Source organism: Procambarus clarkii, chromosome 23 (genome assembly GCF_040958095.1).
Source record: "Procambarus clarkii isolate CNS0578487 chromosome 23, FALCON_Pclarkii_2.0, whole genome shotgun sequence".
Classification (NCBI taxonomy): domain Eukaryota; kingdom Metazoa; phylum Arthropoda; class Malacostraca; order Decapoda; family Cambaridae; genus Procambarus; species Procambarus clarkii.
Genome location: NC_091172.1, coordinates 20,799,357 through 20,822,084, shown reverse-complemented (window position 1 = coordinate 20,822,084; position 22,728 = coordinate 20,799,357). Strand labels below are relative to the sequence as shown.

The 22,728-nt window shown below is 40.0% G+C and overlaps 1 protein-coding gene across 1 annotated transcript in view; it reads right to left on the bottom strand.

The window, feature by feature from the left end:
- LOC138367755 (methyl-accepting chemotaxis protein 1-like) overlaps positions 1-9,707 on the bottom strand; it is a 29,973-nt gene extending 20,266 nt beyond the window's left edge. Inside the window, exons 1-3 of the mRNA XM_069329706.1 lie at positions 9,591-9,707; positions 8,633-8,992; positions 8,286-8,433 (exon numbers count right to left, since the gene is read on the bottom strand). Of these exons, the coding sequence (XP_069185807.1) occupies positions 8,286-8,433; positions 8,633-8,992; positions 9,591-9,707 (625 nt within the window). The remainder of the gene's footprint in view (positions 1-8,285; positions 8,434-8,632; positions 8,993-9,590) is intronic.
- Between the last annotated feature and the right edge of the window lie 13,021 nt (positions 9,708-22,728).

Here is a 22,728-nt window from a genome sequence, read left to right as displayed (position 1 = left end):
AAAAATCGAGCGATGCTAATGAGATGAACCCGGCTGATGCCGGGTGAATATGTGAGGATCGTGAGCGGGGCGTGAAGGACGTCATCTTCACATCGCCTTTCCTTCATTTTCACGTCATTTTCACCGCGTTCCGCCTGCCTGGGCCGCCTCGCAAACCACCCTTCCCAAACATATTAAAGACACCTTCCCCCTCTAATCCGAACGCGTCTCAAGCTGAGGAAGAGATGCTGAGCTTGCTTGGTAGGGAGGACGGTAAGACATTCTTGGGAGAATGTCACTTTGTCTCTGTCTCTCTCAGCACTCGCGACACACACACACACACACACACACACACACACACACACAAAGGGAGGCCTGACAGCTGAGTAGACAACGCTCTGGTCTCGTAATCCTAGGGGTCCGGGTTCGGTCCCCGGTTATGGCAGAAACAAAATGGGCAGAGTTTCTTTCACTCTGATTTCCCTGTTACCTAACAGTAAATAAGTACCTGACAGACTGCGGTTACAGGCTGCTTCCTGGGTATATGTGTGAGTGTACAAAAAATTATAATTAGTAGTTAGTATCAGTTGAATGACAGTTGAGAGGCGGGCCGAAAGAGCAGAACTCTACCTCCGCAAGCACAACTAGTTGAATACAACTAGGTGAAAACACACACATACCATTCACTTACTCAATATCTTTACTATAAGCATTCGCATAGATTCAGAGAAGGAAAACGGGTTGCATACATATAGCCTACAAGAAAGACCTCGACACTGGTGACATGTGAACACATGAACAATATTGGTTAAATCGATGGAAGAGACGTGAGATAACAACGTGCACCGGGCGCCTGACAGCTGGGTGGACAGCGCTCCGGATTCGTAGTCCTGAGGTTCTGGGTTCGATCCCCGGTGGAGGCGGAGATAAATGAGCAAAATGTTTCTTTTTCCCTTATGCCCCTGTTACCTAGCAGTAAATAGGTACCTGGGACTTAAACAGCTGCTACGGGCTGGTGGGTGTGTAACAAAAGGAGGCCGGGTCGAGGACCGGGCCGCGGGGACGATAAACCCCGAAATCATCTCAAGATAACCTTAAGATAACCATGCACAGAAGGCAGCCACAGTAATGGTCATTTACCGGGATTGGGAGAAAGTAACAAGCGGAGTCCCGCAATGACTAGTCTCGGGCAAGTACCGTTCCTGCAATAAGTAAACGAGCGGCCTTGCGTATTGCAGGTCGTAATTAATATTTTATGCTAAGGATTTCAGATTGGCGAGAGTCACGGGGTGAAAAGGACACCAGATTATTACACGCCAAGTTTAAAATCTAAAATGTAGATCAAATATATTGCTACGAGAATTAGTTTCAAGCAAATGCAATGTTATGAGGATGTGAACAGTGTAAAGGAGATCAGAGTAAGCTTTCCACATGACAGACAGGCAACTTATACAATTGTAAAGCAAATCTGGCAAATGAAAGAACTGTCTATTTTGAGGTGAATAACTCACAACACTGAACACCCAATATGCGAGACTCACATTTTATTGAGATATGAACTTGGACTCTCTCTCTCTCTCTCTCTCTCTCTCTCTCTCTCTCTCTCTCTCTCTTCCCCTCTATCTCTCTCTCTCTCTCTCTCTCTCTCTCTCTCTCTCTCTCTCTCTCTCTCTCTCTCTCTCTCTCTCTCTCTCTCTCTCTCTCTCTCTCTCTCTTTCTCTCTCTCTCTCTCTCTCTCTCTCTCTCTCTCTCTCTCTCTCTCTCTCTCTCTCTCTCTCTCTCTCTCTCTCTCTCTCTCTCTCTCTCTCTCTGTCTGTCTCTGTCTCTCTCTCTCTCCCCCCAAGTGTATTCTAAAAACCAACAATGCCTGAAACTTGACACAATTGATCCCGGAATTGAGGGACCAGAGATACGAGAGGCAGCAACAATAATAAAATTACACATCTGAAGAGAAAACGAGAGAAGGCATCATGATTACTATATTAGAGATATTTACTAATGTTGACAGTATAGACAAGCTCAGACGAGAGGGTATAACACGAGATACCAAGTTGAAACATAAAGTTCAGATGAGATAGAGTATAGCATGAAACTGCTATACTCTGTTCTGTCCATAAAGGAAGGCGGATTACATTACTATTTGGAGGTACAGTGGCGTCTAGACCGATTGTTCAAAATTGCTTGGGTCTGGCCGCCGGAACGCAATCCACAAAAAAAGGTGAATACATACACGGACCAAACAGACTGTTTAGTGTGCGTGTGTGTGTGTCCTCGTCTCCCCCTGGCGTTTAGTCCGACCGTCACTGCGTTAAATTTTAGCTTCCGCGCAGTAACTCAAGTTTCCTTTGATAGTATTATTTTATATTTTCTCGAAAAATGAAAAACAAAAAACTTACTCCCCGGTTCTGGTGAGCAGTATAGGGTTGTGTGTGCAATGGAGGCTTCTTGCACTTTTGGTTTGTATATAAAAAAAAAAGGGAAATGCCTGAGGGGACTATGTAAATGGCGATGGGGAATGGATATGTAGCTCTGGCAATAGGGAATGGATATGTACTACTGGCGATAGGGAATGGATATGTAGCTCTGGATATAAGGAATAGGTATGTGCTACTGGCGATGGAAAATGGCTGTAATACGTCACTGAGATATACACCAGGACAATCCTGCCACAAGCAGACTTTTTCACATTCATAAAAACGTTAATACCAAACGAAGATAATTCTTCAAAGAGTGAACGTCTTGAGTGCATAATATCCTTCCCTTTAAGACGCACATTAGGACAGTAGAATGAAGGATCCATCATTCTACTTTACTCTGATGAAGGCGAATTAAGCCGAAAACGCGTTAAGCATTCTTTATTTTTCACATGAGGTTTTTCCGTATATATATATATATATATATATATATATATATATATATATATATATATATATATATATATATATATATATATATATGTATATATATATATGTATATATATATATGTATATATATATATGTATATATATATATGTATATATATATATGTATATATATATGTATATATATATATGTATATATATATATGTATATATATATATATATATATATATATATATATATATATATATATATATATATATATATATACATATATATATACATATATCACAAAGAACTCTTTGACCCGGCCAGGATTCGAACCCATGCCGTCCAGGATCACCCCTAAACGTACACAGTACCGTGACCACCGCACCAATTATCATTGGTACGGTGTATATATATATATATGAAGCTCTGGATATATATATATATATATATATATATATATATATATATATATATATATATATATATATATATATATATATGTCGTACCTAGTAGCCAGAACGCACTTTTTGGCCTACTATGCAAGGCCTGATTTGCCTAATAAGCCAAGTTTTCCTGAATTAATATATTTTCTCTAATTTTTTTCTTATGAAATGATAAAGCTACCAATTTCATTATGTATGAGGTCAATTTTTTTTTATTAGAGTTAAAATTAACGTAGATATATGACAGAACCTAACCAACCCTACCTAACCTAACCTAACCTAACCTATCTTTATAGGTTAGGTTAGGTTAGGTAGCCGAAAAAGTTAGGTTAGGTTAGGTTAGGTAGGTTAGGTTGTCGAAAAACAATTAATTCATGAAAACTTGGCTTATTAATCAAATCAGGCCTTGAATAGTAGGCCGAGAAGTGCGTTCTGGCTATTAGGTACGACATATATATATATATATATATATATATATATATATATATATATATATATATATATATATATATATTTATACTCGTTTTTCTAAAATCATTATCCTTTACTTTGATAAGGAAATAGTAAAGTCATATCTCGGAACTTTAAGCATTAATATTGTTGCTAAAGTTGTATGATATTTTCTTTGATGCTGGCGGACATGCTATTGCATTTGGCAGAATATATTTTTTATTGGATGAAGTTGTAAATGAATGCAATTATTGAAAATTGAATTCATTTTGTTAATAGGCAGAGGGAAATTCGATTTTCCTGTGTATGTGTGTGTGTGTATTCACATAGTTGTATTCACCAAATTGTGCTTGCGGGTGTTGATCTCTGCTCTTTCGGCCCGCTTCTCAACTGTCAATCAACTGTTACTAACTACTATTTTTTTTCGCCCACACACAAACCCCAGGAAACAGCCAGTGACAGCTAACTAACTCCCAGGTACCTATTTACTGCTAGGTAACAGGGACATCAGGGTGAAAGAAACTCTGCCCATCGTTTCTCGCAGGCGCCGTGAATCGAACCCTGGCCACAGGATCACGTGTCCAGTGTGTATCTGTGTGTATGTGTATGTACTCACCTAGTAATCAACTGATAGTAACTACTATTACTTTTTTCTGCTTGCTTGCGGAGGTTGAGCTCTAGCTATTTTGGCCCGCCTCTCAACTGTCAACCAACTAATGTACAGGTTCCTGAGCCTACTGGGCTCTATCATATCTACACTTGAAATTGTCTATGGAGTCAGCCTCCAACACATCACTTCCTAATGCATTCCATTTGTCTACTACTCTGACTCTGAAAAAATCTTTCTAACGTCTGTATGGCTCATTTGGGCACTCAATTTCCACCTGTGTCCCCTAGTGCGTATGCCCCTTGTGTTAAATAGTCTGTCTTCATCTACGCTATTATTCCTCTGAGAATCTTGTATGTGGTGATCATGTCCCCTCTAAATCTTCTGTCTCCCAGTGACGTGAGGTTTAATTCCCGTAGTCTCTCCTCGTAGCTCATACCCCTCAGTTCGAGTACTAGTCTGGTAGTCTTATGCTTGAATAGATATGGACTCCATGCTGGAGCCGCATACTCCAGGATAGGTCTGGCATATGTTGTATACAAATTTCTGAATGATTTCTTACACAAGTTTCTAAAGGCTGTTCTTATGTTAGCCAACCTGGCATATGCCGCAGATGTTATTCTCTGGGTTCAGTTCCTGAACCGATTATGTGCCTCTGTAATCCTTTATACCACCACACACGGGATGGGTATGGGGTGCATAATAAGGAAATAAATTGAATTGTTATCCTCTTGATTTGGGCTTCAAGGGGCAGGTCTGCCGTCATATCAATCGCCAAGTCAATCTCTTTCTCTGACTCTTGAAGAATTTCATCTCCCAAATGATACCTTGTATCTGGTCTCCTGCTTCCTATACCTACCTTCATTACATTACATTTGCTTGGGTTAAACTCTAACAACCATTTGTTCGACCATTCCTGCAGCTTATCCAGGTCTTCTTGAAGCCTCAAACTGTCCTACTCTGTCTTAATCCGTCTCATAATTTTGGCGTCGTCAGCAAACATTGAGAAGAATGAGTCTATGCCCTCTGGGAGATCATTTACGTATATAAGAAACAGGATAGGTTCGAGAGCTCTGTGGGACTCCATTGGCGACTTCACGCCAATCTGAAGTCTCACTCCTCACTGTAACTCTCTGCTTCCTATTGCTTAGGTACTCCCTAATCCACTTGAGCACCCTACCAGTTATTCCTGCCTGTTTCTCCAGCTTATGCATCAGCCTGTGTGTGTGTGTGTGTGTGTGTGTGTGTGTGTGTGTGTGTGTGTGTGTGTGTGTGTGTGTGTGTGTGTGTGTGTGTGTTTACTATTTGTGCCTGCATGATCGAGCAGTTAACTCCTGTACACATTTAGTTGTACTAACCTAGTTGTGCTTGCGGGGGGCTGAGCTCTGGCTCTTTGTCCCGCCTCTCAACTGTCAATCAACTGATGTTTATGATCCTGTGTTTGTGTGCGCGTGTGTGTATGTTTTATCCTTCATACATATACGATCCTTGATAGAACACCACAATGTTATTGTTCATACATACGATCCCTGGCCGCACACTTGATTAAGAGGTCGAAAATTTGCCAAAACCTGCCATAACATGCAATGAAGTTCAGAATGAAAAAAATATATTTGTTTTATTTAGAGTCGTGAATTAGATATTGTTTATAGAATTCGCTTATATTGGCGTGCTGAAGATCTTTACTTGATATGATTTAATTTGTTTGATAATAAAATAACAAATATCCAATCATTTTAAGATTCAATTTTAACACAATTTTTATATTCTTTCGCGATTGAAAACATTGGTAATAACTATTCGTTATTAATCAGGATGTATATTACGGAAGGCAAGCGCCGGTGAGCAAAATTAATGTAAGATAAGCTTTTATGTTGTGATAATGTAGAAGTTTAGAACTGGTAATAAGGCTCAACATTATATGAAATAATACTATTTAATATATTAAAATTTTGATGTTTGTTATTATTATCGTTGTTATCATGTTTACTGTTTAAATTAATGCAATTTAATCTCACGTTTAGACCACTGAATCCATAAACGTTCGTCTGTCATCTAATTTAATACCTTCGTGACCCAGATAAGGGAACACCAGATAAGAGTTCCGGAATGGAGAGATTAGAGAATAAAATAGAAGAATTCTACAACATCTAGGCGAGACGAAGAGTTAAATAAAGCAGCAGCAGTAAGAAACTGGTACAGTATTTAAGGCAGTGGACCAATTAACCCAAACATACGCTCAGTCACAAAAGGAGAATTTTACCGATGAATAAGCAGATAAACACACTAATGGGCATTTACACACAAAATTTAAAGTATGTGAAAAATGTTAGAAAATTTTACAGGAATCATTTGTAAACGAGTCACATTCAGTGTAAATGGAGGAACGGAACCTTCCCAACGAATGACTGAGGGAATGTAGAAGAGACGACTCAAGTGGCGAGGAGTAAGATGGAGTCGCTAGATAGGATCTAGTATTATATATAAAATTTAAATTGTCATCAGAGAGGCGTTCAGAATGCTACATATTTCCAGCCAACGTTGGATAGACCTTAAGCAACAGTGGTATGGAGTCCACACGTGAAGAATCATGAAATGAAGACGTAGAAGTACATTTATACAACTACACTTGCCCCATACCTGAGAGAACTGACCTACAGTAAAAGGCTGAATGACCTCAAACTCACATTGGACGAAAGGGCAATCACAGGGAATATGATAACGTAAGAAACATTAAGGGGTGGATAAAAGAGGCAACGTTCAGAATGAGAAACAGGAGGACAAGAGAGGAAAAGGTAGAAGCTGGAGAGACACACAAACCAGAGAGACGTACGGAAAAAATTCCTTTGTCTGGGTCACAAGTAAATAAATCGGATTAGAAGAGGCTATCATTGAAGCAAGTTCCATAGTCAGCATTAAAGCGAATTACGACGATGAACAATGGGAATGAAAGTCATCGTATTAACTGACCTGGCTCATTTAGGCAGCTATTGTTCGAGCCGGTAATCGCAACTAGGCGAGGTAAGGTCAGGATAAAGCACGAAGCCATCCTTAGGTGACTTCACAGGGACCAAAGGGATCTGGGACCAAAGGGACTAGAGACCAAAGGGACCAGGGACCAAAGGGACTAGGGACCAGGGACCAAAGGGACCGGGGACCAAAGAGCCAGAGCTCAACCCCAGCAAGCACAATTACGTGACTACACACAGACTTTCCGAACATATAGATGGAAAGGGCCAGTTCCTCCATGACTCTTGTGTCCGTTTATCGAACCCTTGAAGACAACAACTATCCATTGGACTGTAAGAGTAACTTCTTGAGAAAAAGTTGGAATTTGTTCAATCAACGACGTCTTGTGTATTTCACCTCTGGGATGGGGGGGAGGGCATTGGGTGGGTGGGGGATGGCTAATGGAAGGATTGAGGATGAAGGTGGTGGAGGCTGGCTGATGGATGAAAAACTGATGAGAGGTGAGGGGTGGATAAAAGGGAAGGATGATGATGGGAAATTGGAGAAAACAAGTGATTGACTTGCAGGTTATTGTCATCAATGGTGTTGTCTCCCCAGCGTCGACCCGTGTGAGTACCAGCCTGGCTAAAGAGCTGTTCAGGTCGTAAGGGAGATGATCCTGATGATAACGTCAGTAGTATGGGTGGATAGTGACGAGGGTGCCAGTAGTAATGGTAAAAGTGGCGATAGTAATGTTGAGGGCGAGGAAAGTGAGTAATGGTGAGGGCGAGGATAGTGAGTAATGGTGTTGATAAGAGTGGATAAGTTAACATAATCTGTATTTAGTTCTAGACCTCGTAACTAATTCATATCTCTAATTTGTACTAAATTTGTTCTCCTATCTTTTTAGTGAAATGAATATATTGATTTAATATTTTTGTATGTTTACAAATTGTTCTCAAGGGGCGGGTTCATTGAACAGCGTCGCGCATACAGTGTATATACCGTACTGTTTTAAATACCGGTATAAAACAGGTTCTTCACTAGAAAGAAACTGGCTTGATGAATCCTTTCTCTTCAGCTCTGATGCATCTGGGACTTTCTTAATTATCTCGTAATCTGATTGTCTAATAAGCTTCTTAGATTTTACCAGCTCTTAAGTTTACCACATCTTTATGTTTTATATTAATTTATGTTGTAACCATCTGCTGTATGGCAGCAGCGTTAGCCACATGGAGGAGTTTAGGTGGACATCAATAAAACTGTCTCGTATAGGCCAATAGGGTTAATAATAAAGTTGCGCTTATTCTCATGTTCTGATGTAACATGTGGAGTACAATACGTTTATTTACGGTATTGCTTTGGTGAGAGCAGCCCCTCAGGTGGTATTCCAGGGGCTGCGTCTCCCCTGCAGCAGACTGTATTTCCTCTACAGCAGACTGTATTTCCTCTACAGCAGACTGTATTTCCTCTACAGCAGACTGTATTTCCTCTACAGCAGACTGTATTTCCTCTACAGCAGATTGTATTTCCTCTACAGCAGACTGTATTTCCTCTACAGCAGACTGTATTTCCTCTACAGCAGACTGTATTTCCTCTACAGCAGACTGTATTTCCTCTACAGCAGATTGTATTTCCTCTACAGCAGACTGTATTTCCTCTACAGCAGACTGTATTTCCTCTACAGCAGACTGTATTTCCTCTACAGCAGACTGTATCTTTACTACTCAGCTCTCGTGTTCATTCACACTCTCCAGGGCCACTAACATCCCTCGCCAATGCTTGCTGTTATATATTCCCTTGGTCACTTATTGAGGTTGTCGGCTGTGGCTCCGTTGAACACGCCTACACCTTCATAGAAACATGTTAATAAGCAAATGCCTAGTACTCGCCTAGTTGTGCTTGCTGGGTTTGAGTTTCGGCTCTATGGTCCCGCCTCTCACGTGTCAACCAACTGGTGTACAATTTCCATCGTCAATTGGACTCTATCATATCTTCCTTTGAAACTGTGTATGGAGTTTTCCTCCACCACATCACTAACTAAAGCATTCCATTTGTTATGATAATGAACAAATTATTTATAATGTCTGTGTGGTTCATCTGAGTACGAAGTTCCCTCTGTGTCCCCCTTGTTCGTGCACCACCCGTGATAAATAATTGGTCTTTATCTTCTCTGTCAATTTCTTTGAAAATTTTGTAGGTGGTAATCATGTCTCTCTTAACTCTTCTTTCAATGTCATGAGGGTTAACCCCGGTAGTCTTTCCTCGTAACTCATGCCTCTCAGCTCGGGTACTTGTCTGGTGGCATACCTCTGAACTTTTTCTAGCTTCATTTTGTGTTTGATTTGATACGGAATCCAACGATGAAAGTGCATACTTTAGGTTTGATATAGCATATGAGATATTCAAGACTCTGAATGACTCCATGCAATAGTTTCTAAAGATATTAACGGTTGTCAGCCTCTCATATGCCGTTGATGATATTCTTTAGATATGGACTTCATGGAACAGGTCCAACGTGATATCAACCCCAGATCTTTCTCTCTTCCTGATTCCTGATAGATTTCATCTCCCAATTGGTACCTGGTATTCGGCCTCCTGCTCCCGACACCTATTTTCATTACTTTACACTTATTTGAGTTAAACTCTAATAGCCATTTGTTATACTATTCCTTCAGTTTATCCATGTCATCTTGGTGTCTTTTGCTGTGTTTGGAGTGATTTTCATTCGCGATACCGTCAGAATCCGTTACTGTAAATTGTTCAAAATGGGTGTTCATATTTACATAACATCATGTAAAATATATTTTACTCAATTTGTGCCAAATACGTGTTTGATTTTGACTGACATACACCTGTTTAGTTTAGCCTTCGTTATCATGACTTGCATAAGTCAAGATTAACGTTTATAATTCTAAAATCTGGGTTATGTTCATGGAAGCTACCTTCAACATGGCATCAACCACAACTTGACAGCATAGTGAACAGTGTGATGAAGCCACTAGCATTCTTGACATCTCCCCCCTTTTGAGAAACATTACCTTGGGCTGAATTCATAATTCGCGTTACTAGTCCCATTTCTTATTGGTGGAAAGTTGAGAAATTGTATATATAATTTATTATGTATCAGTACGACGCAAGCAAACATCATATGAGAGTTCTCGTCTTTAGAGTTGAGCTCAGAGGAGCTCAATTGGACTCGAAAAGTCAGAGAGTTGACTGCGTCAGAAAATGTTCTTCTCAATCTCAGGAGCGTTACCTGGTGCCGCTCTAAACTCTAAATTGAGCACTACCTTTTGCTAAAAAAAAAAATATTACTTATCTCGGTAATTGAACCAGCTATTAGCCACAGCAATAAATAATTATGAAATGTTGCGTATGATTTTATATATATATATATATATATATATATATATATATATATATATATATATATATATATATATATATATATATATATATATATATATATATATATATATATATATATATTTATATATATATATTATTAAATATGACCGAAAAAGTAAGATTAATAATTCTAACACGAATTTTCTCAATCTTTCGTACATTTCTTTTCACTGTTGGAGGTAAATCAAAAATCAATTCTCCAAAATTCATTTTTATTTCTAGTCTGACGCGAGACGAGCGCGTTTCGTAAAACTTATTACATTTTCAAAGACTTTAGTTCACAAATACACAACTGAATAGAACTTACGCATCTCCGATTTTATATCTACATTTGAGTGAGGTGGAAGGGGTGATGTGGCATTAACACAAGACAGGACAAGAGGTGGCATTAATAGGGTATTAATTTCATCAACACAAGACAGAACAAGAGGTGGTATTAATAGGGTATTAATTTCATCAACACAAGACAGAACACGAAACAATGGGTATTGAATAGAAGTGTTTGTAGAAAGCCTATTGGTCCATATTTCTTGATGCTTCTATATTGGAGCGGAGTCTAGAGGTGGGAAGAATATAGTTGTGCAATAATTGGCTGTTGATTGCTGGTGTTGACTTCTTGATGTGTAGTGCCTCGCAAACGTCAAGCCGCCTGCTATCGCTGTATCTATCGATGATTTCTGTGTTGTTTACTAGGATTTCTCTGGCTATGGTTTGGTTGTGGGAAGAGATTATATGATTAACATATAATTTAACATATAATATGATTAACATATAATATGATTAAAAACATAGAGATTAAGGAACATATAATCTCTTCCCACAACCAAACCATAGCCAGAGAAATCCTAGTAAACAACACAGAAATCATCGATAGATACAGCGATAGCAGGCGGCTTGACGTTTGCGAGGCACTACACATCAAGAAGTCAACACCAGCAATCAACAGCCAATTATTGCACAACTATATTCTACCCACCTCTAGACTCCGCTCCAATATAGAAGCATCAAGAAATATGGACCAATAGGCTTTCTACAAACACTTCTATTCAATACCCATTGTTTCGTGTTCTGTCTTGTGTTGATGAAATTAATACCCTATTAATACCACCTCTTGTTCTCTCTTGTGTTGATGAAATTAATACCCTATTAATGCCACCTCTTGTTCTGTCTTGTGTTAATGCCACATCACCCCTTCCACCTCACTCAAATGTAGATATAAAATCGGAGATGCGTAAGTTCTATTCAGTTGTGTATTTGTGAACTAAAGTCTTTGAAAATGTAATAAGTTTTACGAAACGCGCTCGTGTCGCGTCAGACTAGAAATAAAAATTAATTTTGGAGAATTGATTTTTGATTTACCTCCAACAGTGAAAAGAAATGTACGAAAGATTGAGAAAATTCGTGTTAGAATTATTAATCTTACTTTTTCGGTCATATTTAATAATATATGTCTACAGGAAAGACTGCTACCAAAATATACTAATATATATATATATATATATATATATATATATATATATATATATATATATATATATATATATATATATATATATATATATATATATATATATATATATATTTATATATATTGTGTTTTGACAAGTAAAACACTTGCTTGTTGTGAAGCACATATCAATTGTCATTCTAGAGCAGGTGTAGTGAAAACACAGGTTTTGGGAACAGTGTGTACGTGAACTCTGTCGTCGGTAGGAATCACTTGGTAATCATAATGACTTATTATTGCCTCTCACTTATCCCCTTTCTTCCTTTCTTTCTCGCAGCTTTATTACCCATTTCCCTCTTCCCCATCTGAACCCCATGTCTCGCCCCCTTCTTACCCTTCTCCCGCTCCTCCTCCTCCTCCTCTTTAAAAAATCCAAATTCCAGAACCTGGCTCTCTCCGTGAGCAATGTTAGTGTTGACAAAGAGGTGAAACACTCTTAGAAAGTTTTTCAATTTGCATCCCTCCTTCTACAAGTTTTTATCCTGCCCAGTCCCGCTGGACGCTGCCTTGTTGTACTGAGAGGTTCGTCACCAGACTTGCCACTCAACTGAAAGAACATACTTTAGCATACTCTAGTCAACATACTTTAGCCACGTTATTGTGACTCATCGCCTGCAACTGAAAGAAGATATATATAAGGGAATACTAAAAATACTTAACCACACGTCGCAGAAAAAAAAGAGAGAAGAGCGAGACGAGAGGAGACATGATCACGTCGTACAAGATCTTCAATATCATCGATAGATGAGAATACGATCAAGGATCAGGACGAGAGAGCTAAGTTAAACCTAATACTCACATGAACCATGAGTAACGAGTCAACGAGGGAAGTAGTTCAGTCAGACTCAAAGCACGGAGTAAAAATGAGATATGACAAGCCAGTTGAGGAGCTGGAGCTCAACTCCCGCCTGCCCAGTTGGACAAGAGAGGTAAGCATCATGTATCACACGTAATTTTATGCTTTGGATTAAAAACACAATTATTCATTTTCATTTGTGTTCGGTTTGTCTGCGGGACACATTTACCTGTTTTTCCTCTATTGACTCTTTAACTCCTAACCTTTTCTTTAATTGTCTAAAGTTCACTAGGCATGTCATTGAGGTTCCTAGTGAAGGTCCAAGCAACAGGTATTATCATCAGCTCATCTGAAGCCAGCCTCTAGAGACTCACTTTTTTCGTAAGATTAATACTTGTAGCCATTAGGAATACACTAGTTTAACGCTAAGTAGCAATTATATAACGAACAGGATGAGCCCGTAGCCAACTGTGTGCCAGAACCATTGCGTGATCAAATGACCTGGGGCCAGATTCACGAAGCAGTTACGTAAGTACTTACGAACGTGTACATCTTTCTTCAATCTTTGACGGCTTTGGTTACAATAATTAAACAGTTTACAAGCATGAAAACTTCCCAATCAACTATTGTTATTGTTATAAACAGCTTCCTGGTGCTTTGGAGCTCATAAACTGTTTAATATTTGTAAACAAAGCCGCCAAAGATTGAGAAAAGATGTACAGGCTCGTAAGTGCTTGCGTAAGTGCTTTCGTGAATCTGGCCCCTGATCTCCAGTGTGCCAACATGTTGAGCGAACATGTTCCAGATGCGAGTCAGCGTAGGAATGAATAATCGCTGATATAGTTATGTTACTGAGAAAGGCATTACCATCATGAGGCCATTGATGCCTGAGAGCCTGGTGTTTCGGTTACCGACTACTGGTTGTCCACTAAGTAGAGCCAGGTGTGGAACTTTAAGAACGTTGGCCTTGTACTTAACTGTAAGACCACTAACATCTCGACGGTGTTGGAGGTTCTGATGTTTAAACTGGCCTACCTAGACTTGGTCAAGACTAGAAGTAAGTTTTCTTACCCGGTTCTTGCACCTCTCTCTCTCTCTCTCTCTCTCTCTCTCTCTCTCTCTCTCTCTCTCTCTCTCTCTCTCTCTCTCTCTCTCTCTCTCTCTCTCTCTCTCTGTCTCCCTCTCTCTCTCTCTCTCTCTCTCTCTCTCTCTCTCTCTCTCTCTCTCTCTCTCTCTCTCTCTCTCTCTCTCTCTCTCTCCCCCCCTCTCCTTTCCTCCTCAGGGGACTCCTATGGCTTCCGCTCTTTAGACTTGCCCTTAATTGGTATTCGTCGAGGGTTAATGCGGGTCTCTAGGGGCGTCTAGTAATGCCTTTATGAAGGTCGGTGTCAAAGAAGCTCCTGCAGGCGGAAATCTTCACCAAATACTCCAGCAATTTAGCCAGCCCCGAAATATTCGAACTCTAAATTGAAATCCGTGTCTGTACAAGAGGATTGGAGTCGGCGTTTACCGTTTGGGATTAAGTCCGAGTGACCGAGGTGTAAAGGCGTCAGCGTCGACGTGGGGGAAAGGCGTCGACGTCGACGTGGGGAAAAGGCGTCGACGTGGAGGAAAGGCGTCGGGAAAAGGCGTCGGCGTTGCTACAGTAGAGTAACTAAGTGCTTATACAGTAAGTTACTCATATATACTTATATATGAGTAACTTATATACTATTTACTCATATATAAGTATATATACTTATATATGAGTAAATATATTCACAGGCTGATGAACGTTACTGGTTCACCGTTAAGATTTTTTCGTTTTTATAGAGAGAAGAAGGGAGGTGGTTTGCGTTAAATCCCTATATAAATATTTAGTTAATAGTTGAAATTGAATAATGTCATCATTCTTGTCCTCCTGTGTGACACTGAAGTTTAACAAATTTGAAGGATTTCTATATGTGAAAATTCCAGTCTGGCACGTCATAAGCAAGCTACTTGAACCCACATATGTTAAGCATCCATTATTTTTACAAGTGTAAGTAACAGTCTGAGTAATGTTGCATTGTGTAAGCTTCGTGGTATTTATCCTGTGATCCTCGGTAGATAAGACTTTAATGATAAATGTTTCAAGATTTAGTTTCTAGTTTATGGCCACGACCAGTAAATACAGATCACCGATGCAAAGCTTTGTTTCTGCACCGCTCTAATCCCGCCCGTAACAACGCACTTGCAGCCCCTCCTCATAACAAAGGCAGAAATCTATTTCGTGCAACCCGTTTAGTCTATGCAGTAACTGGCTCTTCAGGTTATCAATGAAATTCAATTTACACATGACTCGCAGCTGATTACGTTCGAATATTTATATTTTGCTTCGAAAACTGTTTCATCAGTTCCTGTGTTCGAAACGAGCCTTCCAAAATTATTCACTCATTTACAGTATTTACAAATAATTGAAACGGAATTAAAGTGAACATTTAAGGTATATGCAACTAGAAGTGGGGGTTCATTTCTTAGGTACATATATTCCTCGTTACACAGATGTCTTGTTATTAACGCAATTAGAAATATATCCAAGAAGCCTTCATGCCCTATTTCGCACTAATATACGTTACATTCTTTTTATTTAAGATCACACAAAATATATCACAAATTTTTTTTCGGAAAACTTTAGGCGTTTTTTTTTTTTAACTGAAAGTTTTATTTCTGGCAGCTGGTTGTCCTCAGTGTTCAGTTAGTCAAATACAGACTAATTAAAGTCTTCTCACAACAGTATTCTTACAGCTTGGGCAGCACGATAAGCTGTTTGATTCGACCCAAACGTCGAATTCAACATAAATCTTTCTCAGAGCCGCATTATCATATCATTTGATAAACAAAAAATCCTCTATTATATTACACTGATAAAAATTATCACTTCGTGTGTTTGTAGGTTGTTTGTAGGTTTCCAGGGGTTTGTAGGTTTGTAGGTTGTGATAAAGTCTTCCCTTACTCCTCTGTCTTCCAGTGTCGTAAGGTGCATTCCACGCAGCCTTTCCTCGTAACTCATACCTCTTAGTTCGGGGACTAGTCTAGTGCCATACCTTTGGACTTTTTCTAGCTTAATCTTGTGCTTGACAAGATACGGGCTCCATGTTGGGGCCGCATACTCCAGAATTGGTCTTACATATGTGGTGTACAAGATTCTGAATGAATCCTTACACAGGTTCCTGAACGCTGTTCTGATGTTAGCCAGCCTCACATATGCCGCAGACGTTATTCTTTTTATGTGGGCTTCAGGAGACATGTTTGGTGTGATATCAACTCCTAGATCTTTCTCTGTCCGTTTCATTACGTACTTCATCTCCTATTCTGTATCCTGTGTCTGGCCTCCTGTTTCCACTGCCTAGTTTCATTACTTTGCATTTACTCGGGCTGAACTTCAACAGCCATTTGTTGGACCATTCACTCAGTCTGTTTAGGTCATCTTGTAGCCTACTACTATCATCCTCTGTTTCAATCCTCCTCATATTTTTTGCATCATCAGCAAGCATTGAAAGAAATGTTTCTATACCCTCTGGGAGATCATTTACATATATCAGAAACAGTATAGGTCCAAGGACTGACCCTTGCGGGACTCCACTTGTAACGTCTCGCCAATCTGAGACCTCACCCCTCACACTGACTCGTTGTCTCCTGTTGCTTAGGTACTCCCTTATCCAATGGGGATAAGGGAGTACCTTCCCTTTCACTCCAGCCTGCATCTCCCTCTTTTTCACTACCCTCTTGTGTGGTACTGTATCAAAGGCTTTCTGACAATCCAAAAATATGCAGTCTGCCCACCCTTCTCTTTCTTGACTGATTTTTGTTGCCTGATCGTAGAATTCAAGTAACCCTGTGAGGCAGGACCAGCCATCCCTGAACCCATGTTGATGCTGTGTTACAAAGTTCTTTCGCTCCAGGTGTTCCACTAGCTTTCTTCGCACAATCTTCTCCATCAGCTTGTGTGTGTGTGTGTGTGTGTGTGTGTGTGTGTGTGTGTGTGTGTGTGTGTGTGTGTGTGTGTGTGTGTGTGTGTGTGTGTGTGTGTGGTTTCAACTACATGTACTTGTGGGTGTTGAGATTTGGCTCTTTGGTAACGCCTCTCAACTGTCAATCAACTGGTACACAGGTTCCAGAGCTTATGGGGCTTTGTCTTTATCTATGCGTTCTGCATATTGGATTTTGTCATACCTGCATATGATGCATGGTATATGCATTCCGTTTCTTAACTACTCTGACATTGAAAATGTCAGAGTAGTTAAGTTCAGTTCTCAGTTTCTTAATTTTTTCAGTTTCACCTGCGTCCCCATTGGCGAGTACCATTCGGGCTGAATAGTCTATATATATATACCCTGTCAATTCCCCTGAGAATATTTAAGGTCGTAATCATGTCTCCTCTAATTCTTCTGTATTTGTTTGAGTAGGTAAGTGTGTGTATTTTCTGTTTGTACTTGCAGTATCGAGCTGTTTATGATAGTGTAGGAGTTGTGTGTGTGTGTGTCTGTGTAGGTTACCCGTTTCACAACTCTTAATATCCGCTTCGTCGAAATTGCATCTTCAGAAGCATAAAAGTATTTGCTGCTTATCGTCTTAGAAGGCGTGAAAGTGGAATGTGTCAAACGTGAACCTGATCTGCAAGGATATATATATATACATATATATATATATATATATATATATATATATATATATATATATATATATATATATATATATATATGTATATATATATATATATATATATACATATATATATATATGTATATATATATATAAAAAATCGTGCAACATGTCCCAGAGCCTGCTATTATTCCAAAGCAAACCAGGCAAGAGAAGAGAGTTTATGGACCAGCGAATCTTGAGATGATATCCTATTTTTAAGGCTGTGCCTCTTCACACTTGTTCCTTGTTGTCTTGTCGAACTATTCAAGGGACACGATACTCGCAGCACTCAAACCCACCAGCAATGCATTCACCGGCACGCGCACGCGCAATACATGGGGTGAGTACTATGTGAGTACAACTAGGTGAGTATACTCACACACATGCACCTCCCTCAATCATTGTTTACAAATTCTGTACTGACACTTGTTAGAAAAGGGTTTGTGGGAATTATCTCGTATTATTAACCAGCATGCGTGTCCAAACTGTGTTGAACTCGAGGCTCGCTGCAGGTGAACAAGAATTTGTTGTCTATAGTCATTGTTTCAGATGAACTTGTTTGATTTGTACCTGATCAACCAGGTTGTGATACTTACGTCAGGGGAGCGAACAGCCGCGTCCAACAACCTGGTTGATATGTCCAGCAACCATGGAGGCCTGGTCGGGGACCAGGCCGCGGGGACGTTGAGCCCCGAAATTATTGCAAAGTTGTAACGTATCTGTCACTCTAACAACTGATCATGTAGCTGTTAAATCTTTTGCTAATGTCTAGAGTAGAAGAGATACTCGTCAGTTATTGTACTAAATACAGCAGTTTATGAGTACTAAATAATTGCGAAATACGCTCACTGCAGGAGGGGGGGGGGATATATATCTATATAAATATATATAATGTTACATAACACGTCCATAGAGCGTATCAATTTCAAACTGATGGAGTATATTTTAATCTTGTTAATTATTAAAAATGAGTTACATATCCCTGGATGTTCATGATATTTACTGTGATTTTGAGAGATAAAACATTAAAATCTATTTTGATTATCCGTTGTTGATATGCAATATATATGTATATATTTATATGGAAGCTTTAGAGAGAAATTATATGCTAATCTGATAATGTATATATATGCAAATACACACACACACACACACACACACACACACACACACATAGGCGCCGGTGGCTATGTGGATAGCACGCTGGACACGTGATCCTGTGGCCCGGGTTCGATTCCCGGCGCTGATGAGAAATGAAGGGCAGAGTTTCTTTCACCCTGATGACCATGTTACCTAGCAGTAAATAGGTACCTGGGAGTTAGTCAGCTGTCACGGGCTGCTTCCTGGTGTGTGTGTGTGTGTGTGTGTGTGTGTGTGTGTGTGTGTGTGTGTGTGTGTGTGTGTGTGTGTGTGTGTGTGTGTGTGTGTGTATGTGTGTGTGTGAGTGCTTGTGTGGCGTGGAAAAAAAATAGTAACGGCTGATTGACAGTTGAGAGGCGGGCCGAAAGAGCAGAGCTCAACCCCCGCAAGCACAACTAGGTGAATACAAACACACACACACATACTCTTATATTAACAGACACAAGCGCTTTACGCAAACATGGATTAGGTTAACAAATAAACAATTCCACAAGAGCCGTGATTAGAGTTCGAACCTACGCCCGGGATGTTCCGTGTCCTTGAGGCTCTTATGGATTTCTTCATTTAATATACTACGCTATTTTGATTTCTGTGTGTAAGGGTTACGTTACTGGCCATTACAACTAACAATAACTTCGCCTTGGGGTACCGGAAGATATAAACAATGACAATGACTACAGATTGAGGAACTAATATATATATATATAACTAGGTTCAAAATACTTAAATTTATGAAACATGTTGCCAAGTAATTTAACTTAAATGCAGGGTAGCTGGGATATTTCAAGCGCAGGACAGACCTTTATGTACTGGTGTCGTTGAATGTAAATGAGTATGGTGCCTGGCACTGACCAATGGACCTTCTGAAGATTTCTTTATTCTCAAGTTCTTATAATAAAGGATTGCGGAATTGATAAGCTGATCAAAGTCGCTACAAGCTGAGTTGGGAGTCTCTCTCTCTCTCTCTCTCTCTCTCTTTATCTTTCTCTCTCTCTCTCTCTCTCTCTCTCTCTCTCTCTCTCTCTCTCTCTCTCTCTCTCTCTCTCTCTCTCTCTCTTTATCTCTCTCTCTCTCTCTCTTTATCTTTCTCTTTCTCTTTCTCTTTCTCTCTCTTTCTCTTTCTCTCTCTCTCTCTCTCTCTCTCTCTCTCTCTCTCTCTCTCTCTCTCTCTCTCTCTCTCTCTCTCTCTCTCTCTCTTTCTCTCTCTCTCTCTCTCTCTCTCTCTCTCTCTCTCTCTCTCTCTCTCTCTCTCTCTCTCTCTCTCTCTCTCTCTCTCTCTCTGTAGGACATTCCACTCTCATATTATTTCAATAAATCAATCGCGCGAATGTCATTATTTCCTGTTCCAAGCTGAAAACAAAACAAAATGGTTTAGACCAAAACTGGCGGAGGACAGGGCACTTTCATCCCTCTGGCTGGCAGACACAGAGTCCATGTTTGCAGCGTGATAGCCGGTTGTAACCATCCTTTGGGTCCAAACGGCCGTTATCTTCATGACCTTATTCCTCCAGGCAGGAGGTGACCGGATGACCGCCTCTGTGACTGATGTTTTCACCGGCTGGGCCACTTGGCCCTAGTCTAATGACATGAGGTAAAGGTCGTTTGTCACAATTCGTAGTCAGGTTATAGAAGATGAAAGTCGTTCTTATGGCTAATAGTTGGGTTATAGCAGGTGAAAGTCGTTCCCATGGATCGTAGTCGGGTTATAGCAAGTGAAAGTCGGTCCCATGGATCGTAGTCGGGTTATAGCAGGTGAAAGTCGTTCTCATGGATCGTAGTCGGGTTATAGCAGGTGAAAGTCGTTCTTATGGCTCGTAGTCGGGTTATAGCAAGTGAAAGTCGTTCCCATGGATCGTAGTCGGGTTATAGCAAGTGAAAGTCGGTCCCATGGATCGTAGTCGGGTTATAGCAGGTGAAAGTCGTTCTCATGGATCGTAGTCGGGTTATAGCAAGTGAAAGTCGGTCCCATGGATCGTAGTCGGGTTATAGCAGGTAAAGGTCGTTCTCATGGATCGTAGTAGAGTCACATGAGGTAGGAATAGAAGTGATCAGTCACACATACTGTATACAGTATGTGTGACTGTATGAAATGAAATGAAGGGCAGAGTTTCTTTCACCCTGATGACCATGTTACCTAGCAGTAAATAGGTACCTGGGAGTTAGTCAGCTGTCACGGGCTGCTTCCTGGTGTGTGTGTGTGTGTGTGTGTGTGTGTGTGTGTGTGTGTGTGTGTGTGTGTGTGTGTGTGTGTGTGTGTGTGTGTGTGTGAGTGTGTGTGCGCGCGCGCGTGTGTGTGAGTACTCACCTGTTTGTGCCAACTCACCTGTTTGTGCCTTTTTGTGTTGCTTTGTGATAGAACTCTAGTAGTTTCGTCAGGCACGACTTTTCTTCCCTAAAGCCATGTTGATGTTTACGTTCCTTATTCTCTCACGGTGTGTGACTAGTCTTATCTTTTTCATTCTTTCAAATGCTTTGCAGAGGACGTTCGTCAGTGACACTGGTCTGTTGTTAGGTGCTTCTTCTCTATGTCCTTTCTTGTAAATTGGTACCACATTTTCTTTCCTCTAGCAAGTTTGACAATTCTTCTTTTGTATTTGATATTGAAGATCAATGCTAGAGGTACGCTGAGAGCGTATGCTGCTTCATTTAACATCCATGGTGTTACTGGGCACTGGGTACTGGTTGACTGGGCTGACTAGTCCAATAATTTTAATTTAGTCTTTTGATGCTTGATACAGTAGCCGAGTACTGAAATACTTTCGATGGCCTCGACCACCTGCAGGATATAGGGGGTCCAGCTTTGACAGTATACTCACTCCTAACACAAGCTAGTTCCTGCTATTTTGCTTTCATCTGTGGCTAGAATATGTCTAAATAGAAGAGTATAGAAAATTATAAAGTAACATAGGTACTATTAGCATAAAATAGTAAATAAGTGGAACAAATTAGCTCGGTATCAATTTAGCTATATCGTAAAGACAAAAGGGGAAGAAAAGTTTTAGATATTTTTTTTGTTTGGCGCACTATCTTTTAGGCCCTCACTATCTTCTAGGCCCTCACTATCTTCTAGGTCCTCACTATCTTCTAGGCCCTCACTATCTTCTAGGCCCTCACTATCTTCTAGGCCCTCACTATCTTCTAGGCCCTCACTATCTTCTAGGCCCTCACTACCTTCTAGGCCCTCAATACCTTCTAGGCCCTAGGCACCGTGCCTGGTAGATAATCCGACACTGATTATGCACCTCAGAAGACTCTTTAATCGCGTTGTTTAAACTCATTTATCCAAACTCATTACCTCATATTTACTCTGAAGACAAGTAGAAATCTTTTAGGAAATTTCATGCAGGTCTCTCAGCTCAACGCGTGGCGTTCAGTAGTTCTGAACGGTTTCCTTATATCTGATCAGGATTAGGTCGTCCACTATTATCCACATGTTGGCTCAATATACGCATATAAGTTATATTTATATATATATTATAAGAGGGCCCAGAATAAGTTAGATTACGTGATTGTCTTGCCTCTCTGGCCTTTTGCGCTATTAAGAGTGCGAAACGGGAATTTTGCCTGGGTGCCACAGTCCATATTCTACACATGTACTCCACAGTCGCTTTATGTACTATACATTTGTGGATAACATGGTGGATTTTCGTAATTAACTGTGACTCTTGATTACAAACGAACAACTGTAAGTTTAAGCAGTTTAACAATTGCTGTATGCACTATCAGTTTAGGAGGATGGCTTTTAGATAGTCGTATAGTCGTATTGCCCGAAATACTGTGCGTACTAGTGGCTTTTGGCAGAGTATATACTAGCTCTACCTAGAAATCCAACATTCTGTTTTTAACTCATTTTGTATGTACTCCTACTTGAATATACTATAATTATTATAATTATTATAATTATTTTTATTATTATTATAATTGGGGCA